Below are 22,913 nucleotides of genomic sequence, written 5' to 3'. Positions count from 1 at the left end.
ATGCTGTCCAAATCTGACCTGCCTGCATTCGGAAGCGCTTTTCCGGAGCTACAAAAATCCAAATGGAGCGCTCTTAATGGCTACGGAAAGTTGACTTCCATAGATTTCCAGCAATATATAATAGTCCATACTTCTTTCGGATTTGAAGGCCCAAAACTGGTGTCCAACGCCAGCCTTCTGCCCCTTTCCAGGTATCCAGTAGAGCCCAGCATCCAAAGGCCCAAAGAGGATCCCCTAACTGGCATTCCACACCCAAGGAGCCTCATAGTACGTGGATCTCAGTAAAGATCAGCCCAAACACTCACCAAGTGGGCCTCGGAAGTGGATTTTAGCACTAAATAGATTGTTTTACCCTTACTAGTCATTTGTTTAGTATTTAAAGGATTTAATCTATGTAATTTAGAAGAAGGAACATCACTTTTCCCATTATACATGTTTTTTCATTATTTTTATTTTCAGTGTGAGTTTCTAAACCTCTTAGGTTGAGGAGAGGAGCCCTGCTGAGTCCTATGAATTAATAAAAGTACTATTTCTTCTTCTTCGATCGTGTTTGATCTATCTCTAAGATGTATATTTCGATCTTCATCGTGGTGAGCAGGACGATCTGAAAAATTGGCTCTGTTCATCATATTAAGAAGAACGTGCCTGACAAACATCCACGTCTACTTGGGTTCGTGTGAATACATGGACAGAAAAGCACGAACCAACAGCTATGTTTATACATCTCTCAGACGGTTAATCCACAATTTTGTTGGGACTTCTCAAGACATCAGTTCAGCCGATCTCTGGGGAGATTAGGGTCTCCGTGGTATAGGCTAAAATCCAAAGAAGTAGCATTCTCTGATCCGGAAGATTCGACCTTGTCTGTGGCGCTTTGAGTAGGATCGCCAAGAGAATGGATAGCTTTGCGCTTCACCCTCCGTCAGATTGAATGACCACTGACAATGGCGTTCAACCTGTAGCAGAGGAGATAAAGGACCATTGGCGAGGCTTTGATCACTTACAGCCTACCATAGAAGAAGATCATTCTCAAGAAAAGAAGATAATAGTACCAGAGTTACTTCAGAAAGACAAAGCAACTCTGACTCTCAACTCTATTCCTTTTATTGATTTATTCCTATTGATGATTTTAAGGTGTAAATTACTCTTACAACTCCAAAGACCTTCTGATTCTGCCTGACTAAGACCTGCAAGACAACCATAAGCTTACTTCAAGCCACAATCCTCGTGGGATCGACCCTGACTCGCTCAAGTATTACTTGGATGACCCAGTGCACTTGCTGGTACTGCTGCTGTTGTACGAAATAGTGTGGGTTTTACGTACACATGCAACCAGTACACCAGAAACCTGAACCTCCGTCCTGTAAACATTTTTGCAAAAAAAGTACCCAATTAAACTTAACTAAAGCATCCCCTATGTTTTGACACCTAAAAACAAGCTAAAGAGACATAAATAAGTGTTACAGAAGTTTGCAAGCTTGCTGAAAAGGAAAAACAGTTAAAAATAATATGTTTATTGAAAACAGGGTAGTGTGCGTACGCATAGGGTTGTGCGTGCGCACGCCCAGAAGGATTTTCAAGAAGTGTGCGTACGCATAGAGGTGTGCGTACACACAGATACGTACACACACAGATACGTGCGAATGCCCCCAACGGATTTCACCTTTCAGCATATGCGCACGCACGAGACTGTGCATACGCATAGCTTGCAAATTTCACAGGGTGTGTGTATGCACTAGAGTGTCCTAGCCCTCCCAACAGTAGGCACCTCCCTGTGTGTGCGTACACACGTTTTCAAAACTACACAGGGTGTGCGTGCGCACAAGGTTGTGTCTATGCACAAGTAAAAAATAGCCACTGATCAGAGCACGGGCACAGCAGTGTGCGTGTGCACACAAACCAGAATTTACAAATTTTGCAACATGACAAAATTTAGATTTTTTACCCAAATTTCCAACGATCATATCTTTCTCTACAGAACTCAGATTTCAACAAAGTTTATACCTTTTTAAAACTCTTTAAATTATCTTTAATTTGATATAAAACTCATTCAATTTTAGAAACTGTAACTCAAGATATGATTCGCCAAAGTTTACTAAAACTCCATTTTTACCAAAGTTCACTAAATTCTCAACACCTTAAAATTTATAATCAAACCAATTCAAAGCCTATTCCATCTCACCATACAACACTACCAAATATCACACTTTACTTTTCCATCACACTTCAACCAATTCAATACATATATCAATCAGTTCCACCTCTATAACCCCATAATTTCATAATTTGCACATCAACATTCAATATTAAACACTTGTACCAAATCTCACTATTCATCAGCTTCATTTATCACACCTCATCATAATTCTCATCTCAATATATCAAAACCATCACAAGCATTAACATCATCACACATTATCAATTTAACAACATCATCATGCATTATCTAGTCCAATAATCAATTCAATCTAACCTATCCTATGGGTCACTAGCCTAAGTGTCCAGAAATATTATATATTACATAGAGGAAACCAAAACCAAGTCACCAATCCAACTCCAAATGCTCCCAAGTATCCAAGGTAATTCCAACAAGCTCCAATATTCAAACTAACATCATATATTTCAAAAAAATAAAAATAAAATAAAACCTAACATTCACAATGTATCAATTTACAAGGGTTGTTGAGAAACCTTACCTTATCCACTAAAATTTGGGATAGAACCCAACAATCCCTCACTAATGATTAGTACCTAAACAACCAAAACACAAATTTTACTCAAAATAAAAACTCACCAAATTCGAAATTCTTAGGGCTGCAGGAAGGAAAGAAAAATTTGAAATCTTACCTATGAAAGTTATATGAAAGTGATGCCAAGGCATTATTGCCTATTTTTCTATGCGTTTTCACTGGATTTTGGTTTAGTTTTCATATAAATTTATTTGATAAAGGAGCAAAAGCATGAAAAATCTCTGCATTAAGAAAATCTCAAGCATAGGTGAATTTTTGTTAATATACAGGGTAAGTATGATGAAATAGATCACACTAAGTGAAGTTATAATTTTGAGCATTATTAGCATACTTAGTAGAGTAAAGATTATCCTGTATGTTACTTTAATACACTTGTGTGTTTGATGATAGGCTAAATAGAAGCAAAGAAGCAGAGAAAAGCAGAGTTGGAGAGCCAACATTGGTGGCAAAGTTTGAGTAAACGTTGGCAATGAACCAATGCTGATATGAAAAATTGAAGAAGCAACATTGGAGAGAACGTTGGTAAACCAATGTTACTCCCAACGTGCGCAAAAAGAAGCCTGGAAAAATTTGCAGCCACGCAAATGCGTCCCTCACGTGTACGCGTGAATGAGAAAGAAGTGGCAAACCACGCGTACGCGTAACCCACGCGTACGCGTGAGTAGTAAAAAAAATGACAAGGCAGGCGTGCGCGTCAGCTATGCACACGTGTGAAAAGGCCAACGTGGGAGGTAACGTTGGTGATCACACACTGGGTCCAACGTCTGCGATGACATCCCTGAGAAAAATTTGATATGACGCGTACGCGTGGTTTACGCGTACGCGTCGATTGCCAAAAAGCAGCATGCACGCGTACGCGTTGGAAATGCATACGCGTGGATTGGAAAACGTTGGAGGGAACGTTTGCATGCCAACATTGACGAAAATGCAGAAGACAGGCCTGGGAGCAGAATTTTAATGCTGGCAACACTGCTAAAGGCCGATACACCGCTGAATTATGCAAGCAAGCTGAGCCCATCAAACATTACTCAATCCAAGGCACAAGAGGCATCTAGATTAGGAATTTTAATTCATTTTGTAATTTGCATTTTCATCTTTGTAAGCCTATATATAGGCATTAGCTGGATTGGAGAAAATACTCTGGATTGGAGGGGAGTCCACGGTCATGCATCCACATCCCCTGACACACACCATTCATCACTCTTCTTTCTTTTCTTTTCTTTTCTGCTTTCTAGTAATTTAGCTTTACTTTGTAATTTTCATTTATGAATTTTGCAGTTTCAATTTCAGATTTAATGTTCTTTATTTTTCTGCATTTTCTTTCTTTTCTGTTGAGTAGAGCAAAGAACCACTACCTCTTTGCATTTAGGTTAGAGAGCTCTATTATTATTTAATGGATCAATACTAGTTTTCATTCACTTCATCTTTCTTTTCTCTTGATTTTACTAGAAAGCATTCGGTCTTCATACAATGTCTTGGGAAAGCATTCGGTCTTCATACAATGTCTTGGAAGAGGAATGAGGAGATCTTGTTAGAATTGCTTTCTCATGTTGGACCATATTGGGGTTTGGATGGATATTGTAACTTTTAATCCTACCAACACCTTGATTTGGAAATACATGTGGTATAATCAGTGACCATACTTCATCTCTTTCCATGAGCTCTTAGATCAAGGAATTGGGCAATTGTTCATGCTTAGAGAGATTGGTGAGCCAAGGAATTGGGATCCAATCACTTAAGATTGCCAAGGAGATCAATGAATGCATTGATTGAGAAAGACATGAGAATGAATTTGATCCGGAGAATTGCAATATTTCTTGATCCCAATGTTCATTTTATTTTTCTTCTTTTGCTTTATGTTATTTTACTTTCTGCACTTTACAATTTACTTTTCTGCACTTTTACTGATTTCCTCTACTTCTCTGTTATTTACTTCTCTGCTGCATATCACTTCAATCTGCTCGTCTGACTAGGAAAATCAATTAACTATTGATTTCTTAATCCATTAGTCCTCGTGGGATCGACTTCACTCTTTTGTGAGTTTTATTACTTGATACGACCCGGTGCACTTGCCGATAGTTATTGCGCGGAACTTTATTTTTCCCGTATCAAGTTTATGGCACCGTTGTCGGGGATTAATTGTGATTAACAAACTATCGGTTGGTTGGTTACCTAGATTAGACATTTTTCTTTCTGTTCATTTAATTGCTTTTGTTCTTTATTTCCTCTTGCTCCTTAACTATTTGTGTTAATACCTTACCAAAAAGCCCTGTTCGAGACACCTTTAGCTCTTGTTGATTGTGTTATTAACATATAACAGTTTCTTTTACTTAGCTTTCTTTCAAAATGGCATATGGTTATATTCTAAGTTTGGTGTTGCTACACAACAACTTGTTTCAATCTTTTTGGATACTTGCATCAATTTCAAGAGAAAGTGTCACACTAAACTTGGTGTGCCACTTATTTTTCTATGCATTGTATCCAACAACACCCTTTTGGTTATGCAATCATATTGCCTCTGTTTGTACTTCTTGTGCTTTTGTTCTATCTTTAATTGTGCTTGCTTAAACCACATACTTTACTCACATTTCATTATGAGATATTCATGACCCATCATAAACCCCATCACCACTGTTTTAATTATTGCTTCAGGATAAGAAATCATCCTAAGTTAGTATAGGAAGGGGAAGAATAGGAGGTGAAGGACAACAACAATGAAGATGAACTACAAGGTGGTAAAGTTCCTTTTCCTTTTATTTGTTTCCAATACTCTAAATTGCATGATTGTCTACTATTTTCTTTGTATGTATGTGTGATTGCTCTTTGTGAATAAGCATAGTTTGATGTTTTAACTTGTAACATGTTGCTGTGACATTATGATTGCCACCTTGAATTTGGTGACTCCAAAGCAATTTAGTTTCATGATCATAAACAACCAAGGTCTTTAAAGAAGAAGTTAGCATGAGCTTATAAGTATTGGGAAGCTAGCATGACTATTGTTGCACAATTGCATTTGAATTTATGAATTGAAGTTTTCATCTAGGACATTTTATAAAATTTTTGAAATCATGAAAACCTTGAAGAAGCAAATTGCAAATAAGGCAAGAAAAGAAAAGGGAAAGAATGAGAAAGCTGAAGGCTCTGAGTACCAATGACAAGTCAAATATTAAGTACTTATGGTGTTTATATATCAAGCAAAAAGCTTGAAAACAAAACACTTAGAGTCAAGGTTAGGCTCAAGTGCAAGGCACTCCCTCAAAGCTCAAGGCTCTGAGCATCAATGATTAGAGAGTCAAAAAGATAAGAAACAAAATAAGCTAAAAGAGTCCTCTAATTAAATGCTTGTGGTGCTTATGTATCAAGTGGTAATACTTGAAAAATAAAGCATTTAGAGTCGTAGCTTTGTTTGTAACTCATGGTGCAAAGCACCCGAAAGAAATAATCCATAAATAGAATGAAAAGTTTGTTCAAGGAAGAAACTTAAGGAAAAATATTTCATAAAATGAGCTAGATAGAGGCATCAATTATGTGAATCTCTTTTGTGATTGTTGCATGCATAGAAAACTAGCTAACCATGAACATTACACTGCTATTCTTCTTACCTTGGATTGTCAAACTTTACTGCATGATTCTATTCTTGCTTGGGGACAAGCAAGATTTAAGTTTGGTGTTGTGATGCCAAGGCATCATTGCCTATTTTTCTATGCGTTTTCACTGGATTTTGGTTTAGTTTTCATATAAATTTTGTTGATAAAGGAGCAAAAGCATGAAAAATCTCTGCATTAAGAAAATCTCAAGCATAGGTGAATTTTTGTTAATATACAGGGTAAGTATGATGAAATAGATCACACTAAGTGAAGTTATAATTTTGAGCATTATTAGCATACTTAGTAGAGTAAAGATTATCCTGTATGTTACTTTGATACACGTGTGTGTTTGATGACAGGCTAAATAGAAGCAAATAAGCAGAGAAAAGCAGAGTTGGAGAGCCAACGTTGGTGGTAAAGTTTGAGTAAACGTTGGCAATGAACCAACGTTGATATGAAAAATTGAAGAAGCAATGTTGGAGAGAAAGTTGGTGACCCAACGTTACTCCCAACGTGTGCAAAAAGAAGCCTGGAAAAATTTGCAGCCACACGTACGCATCCCTCACGCGTACGCGTGAATGATAAAGAAGTGGCAAACCACACGTACGCGTAACCCACGCGTACGCGTGAGTAGTAAAAAAATGACAAGCCACGCGTGGGCGTCGACTACGCGCACGCGTGAAAAGGCCAACGTGGGAGGTAACGTTGGTGATCAAACGCTGGGTCCAACGTCTGCGATGACATCCCTGGGAAAATTTTTATGAAACGTACGCGTGGGTTACGCGTACGGGTCGATTGGGAAAAAGCAGCATGCACGCATACCAGTGGGAGACGCGTACGCGTGGATTGGAAAATGTTGGAGGGAACGTTTGCATGCCAACATTGACACAAACACGGAAGACAGGCATGGGAGCAAAATTTTAATGCTGGCAACACTGCTAAAGGCCCGATACACCCCTGAATTATGCAAGCAAGCTGAGCCCATCAAACATCACTCAATCCAAGGCACAAGAGGCATCTAGATTAGGAATTTTAATTCATTTTGTAATTTTCATTTTCATATTTGTAAGCCTATATATAGACATTAGCTGGATTGGAGAAAATACTTTGGATTGGAGGGGAGTCCATGGTCATGCATTCACATCCCCTGACACACACCATTCATCACTCTTCTTTCTTTTCTGTTCTTTTCTGCTTTCTAGTAGTTTAGCTTTAATTTGTAATTTTCATTTATGAATTTTGTAGTTTCAATTTCAGATTTAATCTTCTTCTTTATTTTTCTGCATTTTCTTTCTTTTCTGTTGAGTAGAGCAATGAACCACTAACTCTTTGCATTTGGGTTAGAGAGCTCTATTGTTATTTAATGGATCAATACTAGTTTTTATTCTCTTCTTCTTTCTTTTCTCTTGATTTTACTAGAAAGCATTCGATCTTCATCCAATTGGGTAATTGTCTTGGGAAAGAAGTTACCCATAATTGGATCTCCTCGGAACCTTGGAAGAGGAATGGGGAGATCATGCTAGAATTGCTTTCTCATGTTGGACCAGATTGGGGTTTGGATGGATATTGTGACATTTAATCCTACCAACAACTTGATTTGGAAATACATGTGGTATAATTAGTGACCATACTTCATCTCTTCCCATGAGCTCTTAGATCAAGGAATTGGGCAATTGTTCATGCTTAGAGAGATTGGTGAGCCAAGGAATTGTGATCCAATCACTTAAGATTGCCAAGGAGATCAATGAATGAATTGATTGAGGAAGACATGAGAATGAATTTGATCCGGAGAATTGCAATATTTCTTGATCCCAATGTTCATTTTATTTTTATTCTTTTGCTTTATGTTATTTTACTTTCTGCACTTTACAATTTACTTCTCTGCACTTTTATTGCTTTCCTCTACTTCTCTGTTATTTAATTTTCTGCTGCATATCACTTCAATCTGCTCGTCTGACTAGGAAAATCAATTAACTATTGATTTCTTAATCCATTAATCCTCGTGGGATCGACCTCACTCTTTTGTGAGTTTTATTACTTGATACGACCCGATGCACTTGCCAATAGTTATTGCACTGAACTTTATTTTTCACGTATCAGAAAGTAACGGGCTCAGTAAGAGCTTTGCGTAGCTGCTGACGGCACATGAATCGGAGCGTCGTAGCTCGAGATATGGCCACCGGAAGGTGTATGTGAATAGTAACACTCTCTCTTTTAGCTCTCTTCTCTCACCTCTCATGCAGCAGCTGTGTTGTTTGTGTATGGTGGGTTATAAGGCTGAATGACCTCACTTAAGGGTATATATATATATGTTGGGCTTGGGCCCAACTTGGGTTCGGTCCAACCCGTTACCGTTTTTAGCTCGTTTGGCCTAATTTCGGGCCAAACCTTTAAAATTATGGCCCGATTTTCAATTCTAAATATTTTCCTAAGGTTTTCTACTGTTTTTATTATTTTCACACAGTACCGGACAGACTTAAGCCGGTACTACAGGCTCCTTTACCGGTTCGCGATTTTTTGCGGTTTTTCGCAGAAAATTACATTTTCTAACTCAGAAAAATCTACTGAATCCAAAATTCATATTTAAATTTTCTAATTCACATTCTAATTTTTTGGATCCTATTTTGGGAAATTAATTTAATTAATCAAGCGATTAATTAATCGCGGTTCTTACATTCTCCCTACCAAATAAGAAATTTTGTCCGCAAAATTTATTGATTACCTGAGAATAACTCGGGATAATCCTTTCGCATCTCGGACTCCAACTCCCAAGTGTGTTCTGATGCCAAGGCATCTTAGGTTAGTTTCACTAGCATATTTTTGTTAGTTTTAGTTGTTTTATGCATTTTCTTGAGCTTAAAGTAACCAAGAATGGTTAAATGAATAACAAAGCAATGAACCATCCAAACAGTATGATTTTGATGCAAATTCCATGAGTTTTTAGTTATATTACTTGAATGTTATGAATGGAAGATTTCTCATGAATTTTTGCAAGACTTTGATGCAATTGTTTGGATGATTTCAGGGAAGAAGAGGCTAGGCAAGGAAGCAACAAAATCAATAAAGGAAGCTTGAATATCACATGTGGAGTTTAAGTTCCAGTTTAAGCTTAAACTGGAACTTAAACTACCAAGCCATATAATGCTGGAAATGGCGTTTAAGTTCCAGTTTAAGCCTAAACTGGAGCTTAAACGCCAGAATCATGAAGGCTAAGAAATGCTGGAACTGGCGTTTAACCTCCAGTTTAACCTTAAACTGGAAGTTAAACGCCAGAATGAGAATTTCACCAAGGGAGCATTTCCACGTTTAAGCTCCAGTTTAACCTTAAACTGGAGCTTAAACGTGTTCGACACAATTTCTCACCAGGAAGCAATTCCACGTTTAACCTCCAGTTTAACCTTAAACTGGAGGTTAAACGCCAGAAGTAAGAAAGGCACCAGGAGCATTTCCACGTTTAAGCTCCAGTTTAACCTTAAACTGGAGCTTAAACGTGTTCGACTATTTCTCTCCTCCAGGGTTGCTTTCCCATTTCCACATTTAAGCTTCAGTTTAACCTTAAACTGAAGCTTAAACGTGTTTGACCCAATTGCTCCTCCAGGGTTGCTTTCTTCATTTCCACGTTTAAGCTTCAGTTTAACCTTAAACTGAAGCTTAAACGTGTTCGACATTTCACACTCCTGGGTTGCTATCTTCTATTTCCACGTTTAAGTTTCAGTTTAACCTTAAACTGAAACTTAAACTTCAACTTAAACGCCATTTTTTTGAAAGGGGTTTCTGGGCCAAATATATTGAAGTTTAAGTTAGCATTTGAGCACAAACATTAACTTAAACGTATTATGGTATGAAACCCAATTGAATATCATGTTTATGGGATTGGGCCTGAAGGATTGATGAGTCTGGAGCTTTAATTTGTTGAGTCTTGTGTCATTACTTGTTTATCACTAAGTTTGCTCAATGAATGTTACAGAATTGGATCACAGCCTCATCAGGATTATGGACCATAAACCCAAAGCAAAAGGAAATCAGGGAAAGGCCTCAAAGCCCAAGAAACACAACAGAAGCTCAATTTAGAAAGTGTATAAATAGGATAGAATTTAAGTTAGTTAGAACTTTTTTTTACATGGAGAACTTTGGATCATTTTCTTTTAGTTTTGTAATTGAATTCAGAGCTATGACTTACTAAACCCCTTTCATTGGGTTAGGGAGCTCTATTGTAATTCAATGAATCAATAATAGTTTTATCTTCTTCTTCAATCTTTTCTCTTGAATTTTGTTAGAAAGCTTCTCGATCTAATTCCATTGGGTAGTTGTCTTGGGAAAGAAACTACCCATAATTGGAATCCTTCGGAACCTTGGGAAAGGAATGGAGGATTCATGCTAGAGAAGCTTTCTCACAGTGAATTGGATTGGGGTTTGGATGGATATTGTGACATGTAATCCTACCAAATTGTGGTTCATGAAACTGTGTGGTATAATCAGTGATCGAGCATCATCTCTTCTTATGAACATTTAAACCAAGGGATTGGGAATTTGTTTGTTTTTAGAGAGAATTGGTGAGCCAAGGGATTGGGATCCAATCATATAAGATTGCCAAGCAAAATTCAATGAATGCATTGGTTGAGGAAGGGATAAAAGTTGTTTTGATTCGGAGATCTCAGTATCTCCTAACACCCAATGAACTCCCCATTTCTGATTTACCACTTTCTCTTTACATTCTGCAATTAAATTCATGCAATCACCCCCATCCCTTTTAATTTCAGCAATTTAGCTTCTCGCTCTTTAATTCATGCAATTTTACATTTCGCAATTCTCATCTAAATCTTGATTCCGCTCAACTAGAACATACTTCTAATCCGAATTGCTCACTCAACCAATCCTTGTGGGATTCGACCTCACTCTATTGTGAGTTTTTACTTGACGATAACCGGTGCACTTGCCGGAAGGAATTTTGCCGATCGTGCAATTTCCTAAATCGTAGCATATCAAGTTTATGCACATCAAGTTTATGGCGCCGTTGCCGGGGATTGGTTTTCGATTGACAATTCTCAAATTGGAAGTTAACTAGATTGAGCTTTTTTTTTTTTGTTGTGATAATTTAGTTCAAGTTACTTGTTGAATTTTAACTTCTGCACTCTGTTACTTGTTTTCTTTCTTTATGCCTTTAAATTCAAGCAACTAACTCACTGACTCACTAACTATTTGAATTAATTCCTCAACTGCTCTAACCATACTCTTCCATTAACCAAGAGTATTTCACTTGTTTGGTGCCTGTGCTGTGTTCTTGTATGACAGGTAGGAGAGGAGAGACATCAACTCCTCCATATACCGAACCAGAGAGGACCCTTCATAGACTTAGAAGGGAAGCAAGAGGGAAGAGAGTACTGAGAGAAGAGGAATCTGAAGGAGAATCTGAGGACAATTTTGAGGAAGCTCTAGATCTCAACATGGATAGAGAAGTTCACAACCATGAGAGAGCTGATGGAAACAATGCCATTCCCGAGAGGAGGGTTCTTGGTTCATACATAAACCCAATCTCTGGGAATTGTGGTAGCAGCATTCAGAAACCACCCATTCAGGCCAACAATTTTGAACTTAAACCACAGCTAATATCACTTGTGGAGGATCATTGTTCATTTGGTGGGAGTGCTAATGAAGATCCAAACCAACATCTCACAAAATTCCTGAGAATTTGCGACACTGTGAAGTCCAATGGAGTCCAGGAAGATACCTATAAACTGCTCTTGTTCCCATTTTCACTTAGGGACAAGGCAGCTAAGTGGCTGGAATCATTCCCAAGGGGGAGCCTAACAACCTGGGATGAGGTGGAAAGCAAGTTTCTGGCACGTTTCTACCCCCCACAAAAGGTCAATAGGCTTCGATCTGAGGTTCAGACTTTTAGACAACAAGATGGTGAAACTCTCTACGAGGCATGGGAGAGATTCAAGGATTTGACAAGGAAATGCCCACCAGACATGTTCCATGACTGGGTGCAATTGCATATTTTCTATGATGGACTTTCTTATGAATCAAGGAAGGCTGTAGACCATTCATCAGGAGGTTCATTGAACAGGAAAAAGACTGTGGAAGAAGCCATTGAAGTGATTGAGACAGTGGCTGAGAATGAGTACTACTATGCTTCAGAGAGACACAACACTAAGGGAGTCATGGAGCTGAACCATGTTGATACAATTTTAGCCCAAAACAAGGTGTTTGCCAAGCAACTAGCAGAACTCACCAGGAAATTAGAAACAAAGCAAGTGGCTGCAATACACACACAAGATCAAGAGGAAGTAAGCACTGAAGGAGGTGATTGGGAAGAGGCCAATTATGTAGGAAATCAACAAAGGCAACCATATGATCCACATTCTAACACTTACAACCCAGGCTGGAAAAACCACCCAAACTTTGGGTGGGGAAACCAGCAAAACCAACATAACAAGTCCACTTACCAAAACTCCAACCAAAGATCATACCAAGCCACACAAAACACTTACTCCCAACCATCATATCATGGCCAAAATAATCAACCTACCCAACCTAATCCGAACCAACAATTTCAAGATCAATTAAACAGGATAGAAGGAATGCTGGCAAACATGGGTCAGGACATAAGTGAGTTGAAAAGCTTTAGGGATGATGTGAGATCTACCTTAAGGAACCATGGTGAAAAACTCAAGAGGATGGAGTCTCAAGTAGGAGAGCTATCTCAACAGGCCCCCAAGTCAACTGCAGTGTTCCCTAGTGACACAGAAAAGAATCCTAAAGGGGAACAAAAGGGAGTGTGATGGGAAGAATGCAAGGCCATCACCATATTGAAGGAAGTCTCAGAAAAAGAAGGAATCAGACCCTCAGAACAGGAGCCAGAAATCTTGAAGGAAGGTGTGGAAGAAGCTAAGCAGGAAAGTGAAACTGAGCAAGCCAAGGAACTGCAAAAAGGCATGCTGGAAACGTACCAACCAAAAGCACCATTTCCTCAGAGGTTAGGAGGAGGTGAAAAAGGGAAAACCTATTCAAGGTTTTTAGAGACATTTAAGTCTCTCCATATCAATATTCCCTTCCTTGAGATTCTCCAGCAGATGCCTACACATATCAAGTATTTAAAGGAATTGCTGAGCAAGAAAAGAGTTTTGAAGGAAGGACAAACTGTAATAATGAACAAAGAATGCAGTGCCCTCATCAAGAAGGACATAGTCTCTAAGAAAACAGACCCAGGAAGTTTTCATATCCCCTGCATCATAGGGGAAACAAAAATTGACAAAGGATTCTGTGATCTAGGAGCTAGCATAAATGTGATGCCTCTGACTCTTATGAAGAGGCTACAACTGAATGAGGTGAGATCCACTGATGTAATCATACAACTGGCTGACAAAACTCAGAAGCAAGCTGAAGGGGTAGTTGAGAATGTGCTGGTGAAAATGGGAAATTATTTCTTCCCCGCAGACTTTGTCATTATGGACATGGAGGAAAGCTACCTACACCCTATCATTCTGGGAAGGCCATTTCTAGCCACTGCTAGAGCGCTCATAGATGTAGAACAAGGAGAGCTAATTTTGAGAATACATGATGAACAGCTCATTTTCAATGTTTTCAAACCTGCATCTGAGCCTGAACCAGAACCTGAAAAGCCTAAGGATGATAGTAGCCATCTGTGTTTGGAGGAAAGCAATCCAGTAGCTGAAACTCTGAAACAGTCCTTGGAAGGCAAACAAGAATTGCAAGAGTTAAAGCCACAAGAATCAATAGAAACAGATCAGAAGGATCCTCCTGGCATAAGGGTCAATGAAGAAATCCTCAAGAGAAAGGGAAGAATTGTAAAGAAATTGCCAAGAGGGTGGAGAAACAAGAAAATTCCCACTGAAGGTTTCTCTCCGGGAGATAAAGTGATATCAAGTCATTATCTGCCAATCCCACCTGGCCTCAAAACCATTCCTTCCCAGCTCCCTCAAGTGTTCACAATCAGGAAAGTTCTTTCTATGGAACATTTAGAAGTCATGAAGGAATCAAATGGGGACGTTTTCATAGTGAGAGGAGAAGACATCAAGCACTACAATCCACCCTAACAAGGGACAACCGTCAAGCTAGTGACGTTAAAGAAGCGCTTCATGGGAGGCAACCCATGTTTTAGTATCCTTACTCTTTATTGTTTTGCTCTGCATCTAATAAAGCATGGTTTCTTATGCATGAACTTGAATCCTCAAGACAACTGTTGATAAAGTGCACTAAACATTGCATGTAAAATACAATTGGTCTCTAAGTTTGGTGTGCCTGAAGGCACCCCCAAATCTTATTCAAATTGTATTCAATCTTTCATTCAAGGTGCACAACCAAACATTAAGTTTGGTGTTCCTTTTAGAACACAGTTAATGAAAAGCAAGAAGTTCCTCTGGATTTAGAAATTCATGACAAGTATACCATTTGCATGTTTTAATACTTTGATTTCAATTACTTTAGGTAGTAAAATTGTTTAGGATCAAAGAGCCAAAGTGACTATGATTTATTAGAATTATGCACATTCATTAAGGACAACCAACATGGATTTCATGTCATCAGGAGACATTACCAAACACTAAGTTTGGTGTCCAGTAATAAGTGTGCATACATACAAAGGTCACGGCTATAAGCTCATGAAGTCAATCATTGATTTACAATTCAAAAAGAATGAAAAACATGTGCAAGTACTATTCATTATTCACATGGACTGAAAAAAATGATAGCAAATTTGTTTGTTTGTGCAGGTACAAAAGGAAGGATAAGAATGGAGGAAAAAGACAAGGGGGGAGGTACGGTGCTTGGTCAAAAAGAAAGTTCACAAGTCTTTGAAACTAACACATGGGAAAAGGAAGTTCTGCATGAAAAGATAGCTACATGGACAACCTAATGCACCCAGAATACTTCCAAGAAAATGAAAAGCAATTCGTCCTTCTCCCTAATTCATATATTTACCATCAAGCCACCCTTCACAAATCACCCTAGCCGTCCATTTTTCACTTGCGTGCACTATAAAGAACCACTTGGGGAACGAGTTCCACACCACCAAATCTCCTTCCTGCACATTTTCTTTCATCATAGCATAACGATCTCTTGCCGAAAACAACCTCACCACACAGTTCAACTGAACACAACAACCTTTGAATTATATGAAAGGAACAACCATTCTAAGCAATCACAGGAATGCTTAAAATCCTTAGCAGCAACTTCATTCCAAGGAGAATTCAAGGACTCAAAGAGCAGAGGAGTAAGTAGGAGACTAAGTTTGGTGTTCACACACCAACTTAAGACTCAGACACTTGCCCATACATAGTTGAGCTAACCACTCAAGTGCTTGAGAAGCAAGCAACTTCATCACTCTTTGCAGGAAAGGAAACAAGGATCTGAGAAAGAACATGAAGCAACAACTTGGAGAAGAAGGAGAAATCAAATTGTTTCCTGGCGACAAAGAGAAAACAAGAAATTTCACAAGGTGGTGGTGTTCCTTGACCATTCTTTAAAAGGCAAACAAAAGCATGCTTGCTCTGGTTTAAACTGTAATTGTTGAATCTTTCTGGAATGTGAAGTTTCTAGTATGTTTGTCTGTTTATTGCTTTGAATAAAGTGAATGTCTAGATGCTTGGATATAACTTCACCTTCTTAAACAAATGCTTGCCATGCTTGTTCTGTTTCCAAAAATAAAAGAAAAGTTTGAACAAAAATAACTTGGCTCAATTAGTGACAAATCAAGTAGAATTAAGTGGTGGTATGCATGCTTGATTGTTTAGTCAGATCACTGGAAATAGAGTGTAGAATTATCATTTTTTGTGTAGAAATTGAAAACTGTCTATGGATCTTGATGAATAAATGTCTTTGGCCATGAAAAAGAAAGAAAAAGAAGAAGAAAAAGCCACTGAAAAAGGGCAACCAAAAAGCAAAAAAATTGAGAAAATAAGCTAGGCACCAATGGTTTGAACTTCTGAGACAAATGCCTGTGGTGTTTATGTATTAAGGATATGCTTGGATGAATAGGTTCTGAGGAGTGTTTCAACACTTGGTAACTTGGGTTAACTAACCCGGGATTATCAACCAAAAGTCCATTATCAAGAGCAACCTAAATACAAAACATTTAGTCACACAAAGAGGTGCTGGGCACCAATGTCTCAAGAAGAAATGTGAACTAAAATGCCTGTAGTGGATATGTGTAGTGCACTGATAAGAAAAAGAAAATGCCAAAGGCTTGTGCAACACATGACACTAAGCAAACAAGGAGCAAAGGAGCTCTAAGAAAAAGAAAAGAAAAACAAAGAAGAGAAAAGTGCCAAGGACATAAGAATAACAAGAGGCCATAGCAGTGTTTGATGGATGCAATGAAAAAGTGATAATCTTACCTGATAAGAATGAAAAAGTGATGCTGCAACTTTCTGCATAAAACCCTTTTGATGAACTTCAAATGCTTGCTAATATAGCCAATGTAATTGCTTTCTGTTTCATACTTTCTTCTCAAATAACTCAGGACTTGCTTAGGGACAAGCAAGTATTAAGTTTGGTGTTGTGATGCCAAGGCATCTTAGGTTAGTTTCACTAGCATTTTTTTGTTAGTTTTAGTTGTTTTATGCATTTTCTTGAGCTTAAAGTAACCAAGAATGGTTAAATGAATAACAAAGCAATGAACCATCCAAACAGTATGATTTTGATGCAAATTCCATGAGTTTTTAGTTATATTACTTGAATGTTATGAATGGAAGATTTCTCATGAATTTTTGCAAGACTTTGATGCAATTGTTTGGATGATTTCAGGGAAGAAGAGGCTAGGCAAGGAAGCAACAAAATCAATAAAGGAAGCTTGAATATCACATGTGGAGTTTAAGTTCCAGTTTAAGCTTAAACTGGAACTTAAACTACCAAGCCATATAATGCTGGAAATGGCGTTTAAGTTCCAGTTTAAGCCTAAACTGGAGCTTAAACGCCAGAATCATGAAGGCTAAGAAATGCTGGAACTGGCATTTAACCTCCAGTTTAACCTTAAACTGGAAGTTAAACGCCAGAATGAGAATTTCACCAAGGGAGCATTTCCACGTTTAAGCTCCAGTTTAACCTTAAACTGGAGCTTAAACGTGTTCGACACAATTTCTCACCAGGAAGCAATTCCACGTTTAACCTCCAGTTTAACCTTAAACTGGAGGTTAAACGCCAGAAGTAAGAAAGGCACCAGGAGCATTTCCACGTTTAAGCTCCAGTTTAACCTTAAACTGGAGCTTAAACGTGTTCGACTATTTCTCTCCTCCAGGGTTGCTTTCCCATTTCCACGTTTAAGCTTCAGTTTAACCTTAAACTGAAGCTTAAACGTGTTTGACCCAATTGCTCCTCCAGGGTTGCTTTCTTCATTTCCACGTTTAAGCTTCAGTTTAACCTTAAACTGAAGCTTAAACGTGTTCGACATTTCACACTCCTGGGTTGCTTTCTTCCATTTCCACGTTTAAGTTTCAGTTTAACCTTAAACTGAAACTTAAACTGAAACTTAAACGCCATTTTTTTGAAAGGGGTTTCTGGGCCAAATATATTGAAGTTTAAGTTAGCATTTGAGCACAAACATTAACTTAAACGTATTATGGTATGAAACCCAATTGAATATCATGTTTATGGGATTGGGCCTGAAGGATTGATGAGTCTGGAGCTTTAATTTGTTGAGTCTTGTGTCATTACTTGTTTATCACTAAGTTTGCTCAATGAATGTTACAGAATTGGATCACAGCCTCATCAGGATTATGGACCATAAACCCAAAGCAAAAGGAAATCAGGGAAAGGCCTCAAAGCCCAAGAAACACAACAGAAGCTCAATTTAGAAAGTGTATAAATAGGATAGAATTTAAGTTAGTTAGAACTTTTTTTTACACGGAGAACTTTGGATCATTTTCTTTTAGTTTTGTAATTGAATTCAGAGCTATGACTCACTAAACCCCTTTCATTGGGTTAGGGAGCTCTATTGTAATTCAATGAATCAATAATAGTTTTATCTTCTTCTTCAATCTTTTCTCTTGAATTTTGTTAGAAAGCTTCTCGATCTAATTCCATTGGGTAGTTGTCTTGGGAAAGAAACTACCCATAATTGGAATCCTTCGGAACCTTGGGAAAGGAATGGAGGATTCATGCTAGAGAAGCTTTCTCACAGTGAATTGGATTGGGGTTTGGATGGATATTGTGACATGTAATCCTACCAAATTGTGGTTCATGAAACTGTGTGTTATAATCAGTGATCGAGCATCATCTCTTCTTATGAACATTTAAACCAAGGGATTGGGAATTTGTTTGTTTTTAGAGAGAATTGGTGAGCCAAGGGATTGGGATCCAATCATATAAGATTGCCAAGCAAAATTCAATGAATGCATTGGTTGAGGAAGGGATAAAAGTTGTTTTGATTCGGAGATCTCAATATCTCCTAACACCCAATGAACTCCCCATTTCTGATTTACCACTTTCTCTTTACATTCTGCAATTAAATTCATGCAATCACCCCCATCCCTTTTAATTTCAGCAATTTAGCTTCTCGCTCTTTAATTCATGCAATTTTACATTCCGCAATTCTCATCTAAATCTTGATTCCGCTCAACTAGAACATACTTCTAATCCAGATTGCTCGCTCAACCAATCCTTGTGGGATTCGACCTCACTCTATTGTGAGTTTTTACTTGACGATAACCGGTGCACTTGCCGGAAGGAATTTTGCCGATCGTGCAATTTCCTAAATCGTAGCATATCAAGTTTATGCACATCATGTTCTTCAACTCCTGCTCGTCTCCAAGCCACTTTAATCAACTGAACTTCCTTTCCTTGCAGTTTCTTCAGACTAGTGTTGTCAATACGCACTGGTGTTACCTGAAACGTCAAGTTCTCCCTCAACTCGACCGACTTGGGCCCTAACACATGAGCCGCATCCGGCGTGTACTTACGGAGTTGTGACACGTGGAATACGTCATGCAAGTTAGACAAGTGAGGTAGTAAAGCTACTTGATATGCCACCAACACGAACCGCTTCAGAATCTCAAACGGTCCAATGAATCTCAGATTCAGCTTGGTTTTAATTGCTCTCCCAATCCCAGTTGTAGGAATAACCCTCAAAAATACATGCTCTCCCACTTCAAATTCCAACAACTTCCTTTTCTGATCCGCAAAGCTCTTCTTTCTACTCTGTGCAGTTAGGATCCTAGCTCGAATCTTCTTAATCTTCTCAGTAGTCTCCGCTATCAAATTAGGACCGAATACCCTTGCTTCACCGGTTTCATACCAACACAGTGGAGATTGGCACTTCCATCCATACAAAGCATCATACGGAGCCATGCCAATGCTCACATAAAAACTGTTGTTGTACGCAAACTCCTCCATAGAATAGTTCACCCAGATATGCAGGAAATGAGCGGAATTGGTTAAGCGATCCACGATCACCCAAACTGCATCAAATCCTAACCTAGTCCTCGGTAAACCGGTGACAAAATCCATTGCAATTCTTTCCCACTTCCATTGAGGAATCTCAAGAGGCTGTAACATTTTTGACGGTCTCTGGTGCTCTATCTTCACCTTCTGACACATCAAATGCTTAGATACAACTGTAGCTACATCATTCTTCATCCCAGGCCACCAAAACATCTTCTTTAGATCATAGTACATCTCTGTACTCCCTGGATGTATACAAAACTTGCTGTTGTGAGCTTCCGACAACAACTCTTGTCTTAAACTTCCAACATCCGATACACAAATTCTCCCCTTATACCTCCATAACCCTTCATCATCCTTAGTAAACTCTCCATGCCTCTTCTTGCCAACCGGTTGAAATAATTGCTGAAGTTCTTGTTCATTTTGCTGAGCCCTCTGAATCTCTGACTTAAAGGTATTTGAAATCTGCAATTGGTTTAAACAAGCTCTTTCAGCAACTTCACTAATATCCAGATTGAGATCTACAAACTTATCCACTAACTCCTTTTCTTTGATCCTCATCCAAGTAATCGTCAAAGACTTCTGACTCAATGCATCCACCACCACATTTGCCTTTCCAAGGTGATAATTCAGTTCAAAATCATAATCCTTCAAAAGTTCCATCCACCTCCTTTGACGCATATTGAGCTCTTCCTGATCAAAGATGTACTTGAGACTCTTGTGATCAGAAAAGACTCTAAAACTCACTCCGTACAAGTAGTGTCTCCAAATCTTCAATGCAAACACAATCGCCACCAATTCCAAGTCATGAGTTAGATAATTCACCTCATGTGGTCTCAGCTAACGTGATGCGTAAGCCATTACATTCCAGTGTTGCATCAACACACAACCCAAGCCATTCAGCGAAGCATCATAGTACACTTCAAGTGGTTTATGCGGTTCTGGTAAAATTAAAATAGGCGCCGAAGTTAACTTTCATTTCAATGTCTGAAAACTTTCTTCACACTCTGATGCCCACACAAACGGTATCTCTTTCCTTGTCAACTTAGTCATCCGTAATGCAATCCGGGAAAATCCCTCAATGAATCTTCGGTAATATCCGGACAAGCCCAAGAAACTTCTAACCTCTGTCACTGTAGTCGGTCTCTCCCATTCCATCACCGCCTCCACTTTCGAAGGATCTATGGCTATTTCTCTACTCACCGCATGACCTAAGATCTTCACTTCCTCCTTCCAAAACTCGCATTTGGACAACTTTGCATACAATTTCCACTCCTTCAGGATTTGCAACACAATTCTCAAGTGTTCTTCATGTTCTTCTGCTGTCTTTGAGTAAACTAGAATGTCATCTATGAATACCACCACGAATTTGTCCAAAAAGGGACGAAATACTCTGTTCATATAATCCATGAACACAGCAGGTGCATTCGTCAACTCAAAGGACATCACCGCAAACTCGAAGTGTGCATAGCGCGTCCTAAACACAGTTTTTGAACTGTCATCCTCTTTCACCCTTATCTGATGGTAATCTGACCTCAAGTCAATCTTCGAGAACACCCCAACTCCTTGTAATTGATCTATCAAGTTGTCTATCCTAGGCAATGGGTACTTGTTCTTCACAGTCACTTTGTTTAACTGCCGGTAATCTACGCAAAATCACATTCCTCCATCCTTCTTCTTCACCAATAAAACTGGCGCTCCCCATAGGGATAATTTATACGCTTTTTGGCATTGTTTTTAGTATGTTTTTAGTATATTTTAATTAGTTTTTATTATATTTTTATTAGTTTTAATTTAAAAATCACTCTTCTGGACTTTACTATGAGTTTTTGTGTTTTTCTGTGATTTCAGGTATTTTCTGGCTGAAATTGAGGGACCTGAGCAAAAATCTGATTCAGAGGCTGAAAAAGGACTGCAGATGCTGTTGGATTCTGACCTTCCTGCACTCGAAGTGGATTTTCTGGAGCTACAAAAGCCCAATTGGCACGCTCTTAATTGTGTTGGAAAGTAGACATCCTGGGCTTTCCAGCAATACATAATAGTCCATACTTTGCCCAAGATTTTATGGCCCAAACAGGCATTCCAAGTCAGCTCAAGAATTCTGGCGTTTAACGCCGGAACTGGCACAAAAGCTGGAGTTAAACGCCCAAACTGGCACAAAAGCTAGCGTTTAACTCCAAGAAAAGTCTCTACATGTGAAAGGTTCAATGCTCAGCCCAAGCACACACCAAGTAGGCCCAGAAGAAGATTTCTGCATTAATTACCTATTTCTGTAACCCTAGGTTACTAGTTTTCTATAAATAGGACCTTTTGCTATTGTATTTGGGGAGATCTTTTGGACGTTTAGTCCCTAGACCTTGGGGGGCTGGCCATTCGGCCATGCTTACACCATTATCACTTTTGTATTTTCAACGGTGGAGTTTCTACACACCATAGATTAAGGTGTGGAGCTCTGCTGTTCTTCATTAATTAGTACAATTACTATTGTTTTTCTATTCAACTCAAGTCTATTTCTTCTCCAAGATATTCATTTGCACCCAAGAACATGATGAATGTGATGATTATGTGACACTCATCACCATTCTCACCTATGAACGCGTGACTGACAACCACTTCCGTTCTACATGCAAACAAGCTTGAATGTGTATCTCTTGGGTTTCTAATCTAAGATTGGAACCTTCATGGTATAGGCTAGAATTATTGGCGGCCATTCCTGAGATCCGGAACGTCTAAACCTTGTCTGTGGTATTTTGAGTAGGATCTGGGAAGGGATGACTGTGACGAGCTTCAAACTCGCGATTGTTGGGCATGTGACAGACGCAAAAGGATCAATGGATCCTATTCCAGCATGATCGAGAACCGACAGATGATTAGCCGTGCGGTGACAGCGCATTTGGAACGTTTTCACTGAGAGGATGGGAAGTAGCCATTGACAATGGTGATGCCCAACATAAAGCTTGCCATGGAAAGGAGTATAAATGATTGGAAGAAAGCAATAGGAAAGCAGAGGTTCAGGAGGAAAAAAGCATCTTCATACGCTTATCTGAAATTCCAACCAAAGAATTACATAAGTATCTCTATCTTTATTTTATGTTTTATTTATCTTTTAATTATCAATTCTCCATTACCATCTGAATTCACCTGACTGAGATTTACAAGGTGACCATAGCTTGCTTCA

General features: G+C 38.7%; 1 protein-coding gene and 1 non-coding gene across 2 annotated transcripts in view; both read right to left on the bottom strand.

The window, feature by feature from the left end:
• Window positions 1-21,181, bottom strand: part of LOC148573800 (uncharacterized) — a 54,328-nt gene extending 33,147 nt beyond the window's left edge. Inside the window, exons 1-3 of the mRNA XM_088505839.1 lie at window positions 21,128-21,181; window positions 20,861-21,010; window positions 19,076-20,506 (exon numbers count right to left, since the gene is read on the bottom strand). Of these exons, the coding sequence (XP_088361965.1) occupies window positions 19,076-20,506; window positions 20,861-21,010; window positions 21,128-21,181 (1,635 nt within the window). The remainder of the gene's footprint in view (window positions 1-19,075; window positions 20,507-20,860; window positions 21,011-21,127) is intronic.
• Window positions 12,208-12,311, bottom strand: LOC148573801 (small nucleolar RNA R71). Its single transcript, XR_015905959.1, has one exon. It is a non-coding gene; the product is annotated as a small nucleolar RNA R71 (small nucleolar RNA).
• Window positions 21,182-22,913: the final 1,732 nt, after the last annotated feature.

Source organism: Arachis ipaensis, chromosome B2 (assembly GCF_059453495.1).
Source record: "Arachis ipaensis isolate K30076 ecotype BB chromosome B2, ASM5945349v1, whole genome shotgun sequence".
NCBI lineage: Eukaryota > Viridiplantae > Streptophyta > Magnoliopsida > Fabales > Fabaceae > Arachis > Arachis ipaensis.
This window is presented reverse-complemented; position numbering and strand designations above follow the sequence as displayed.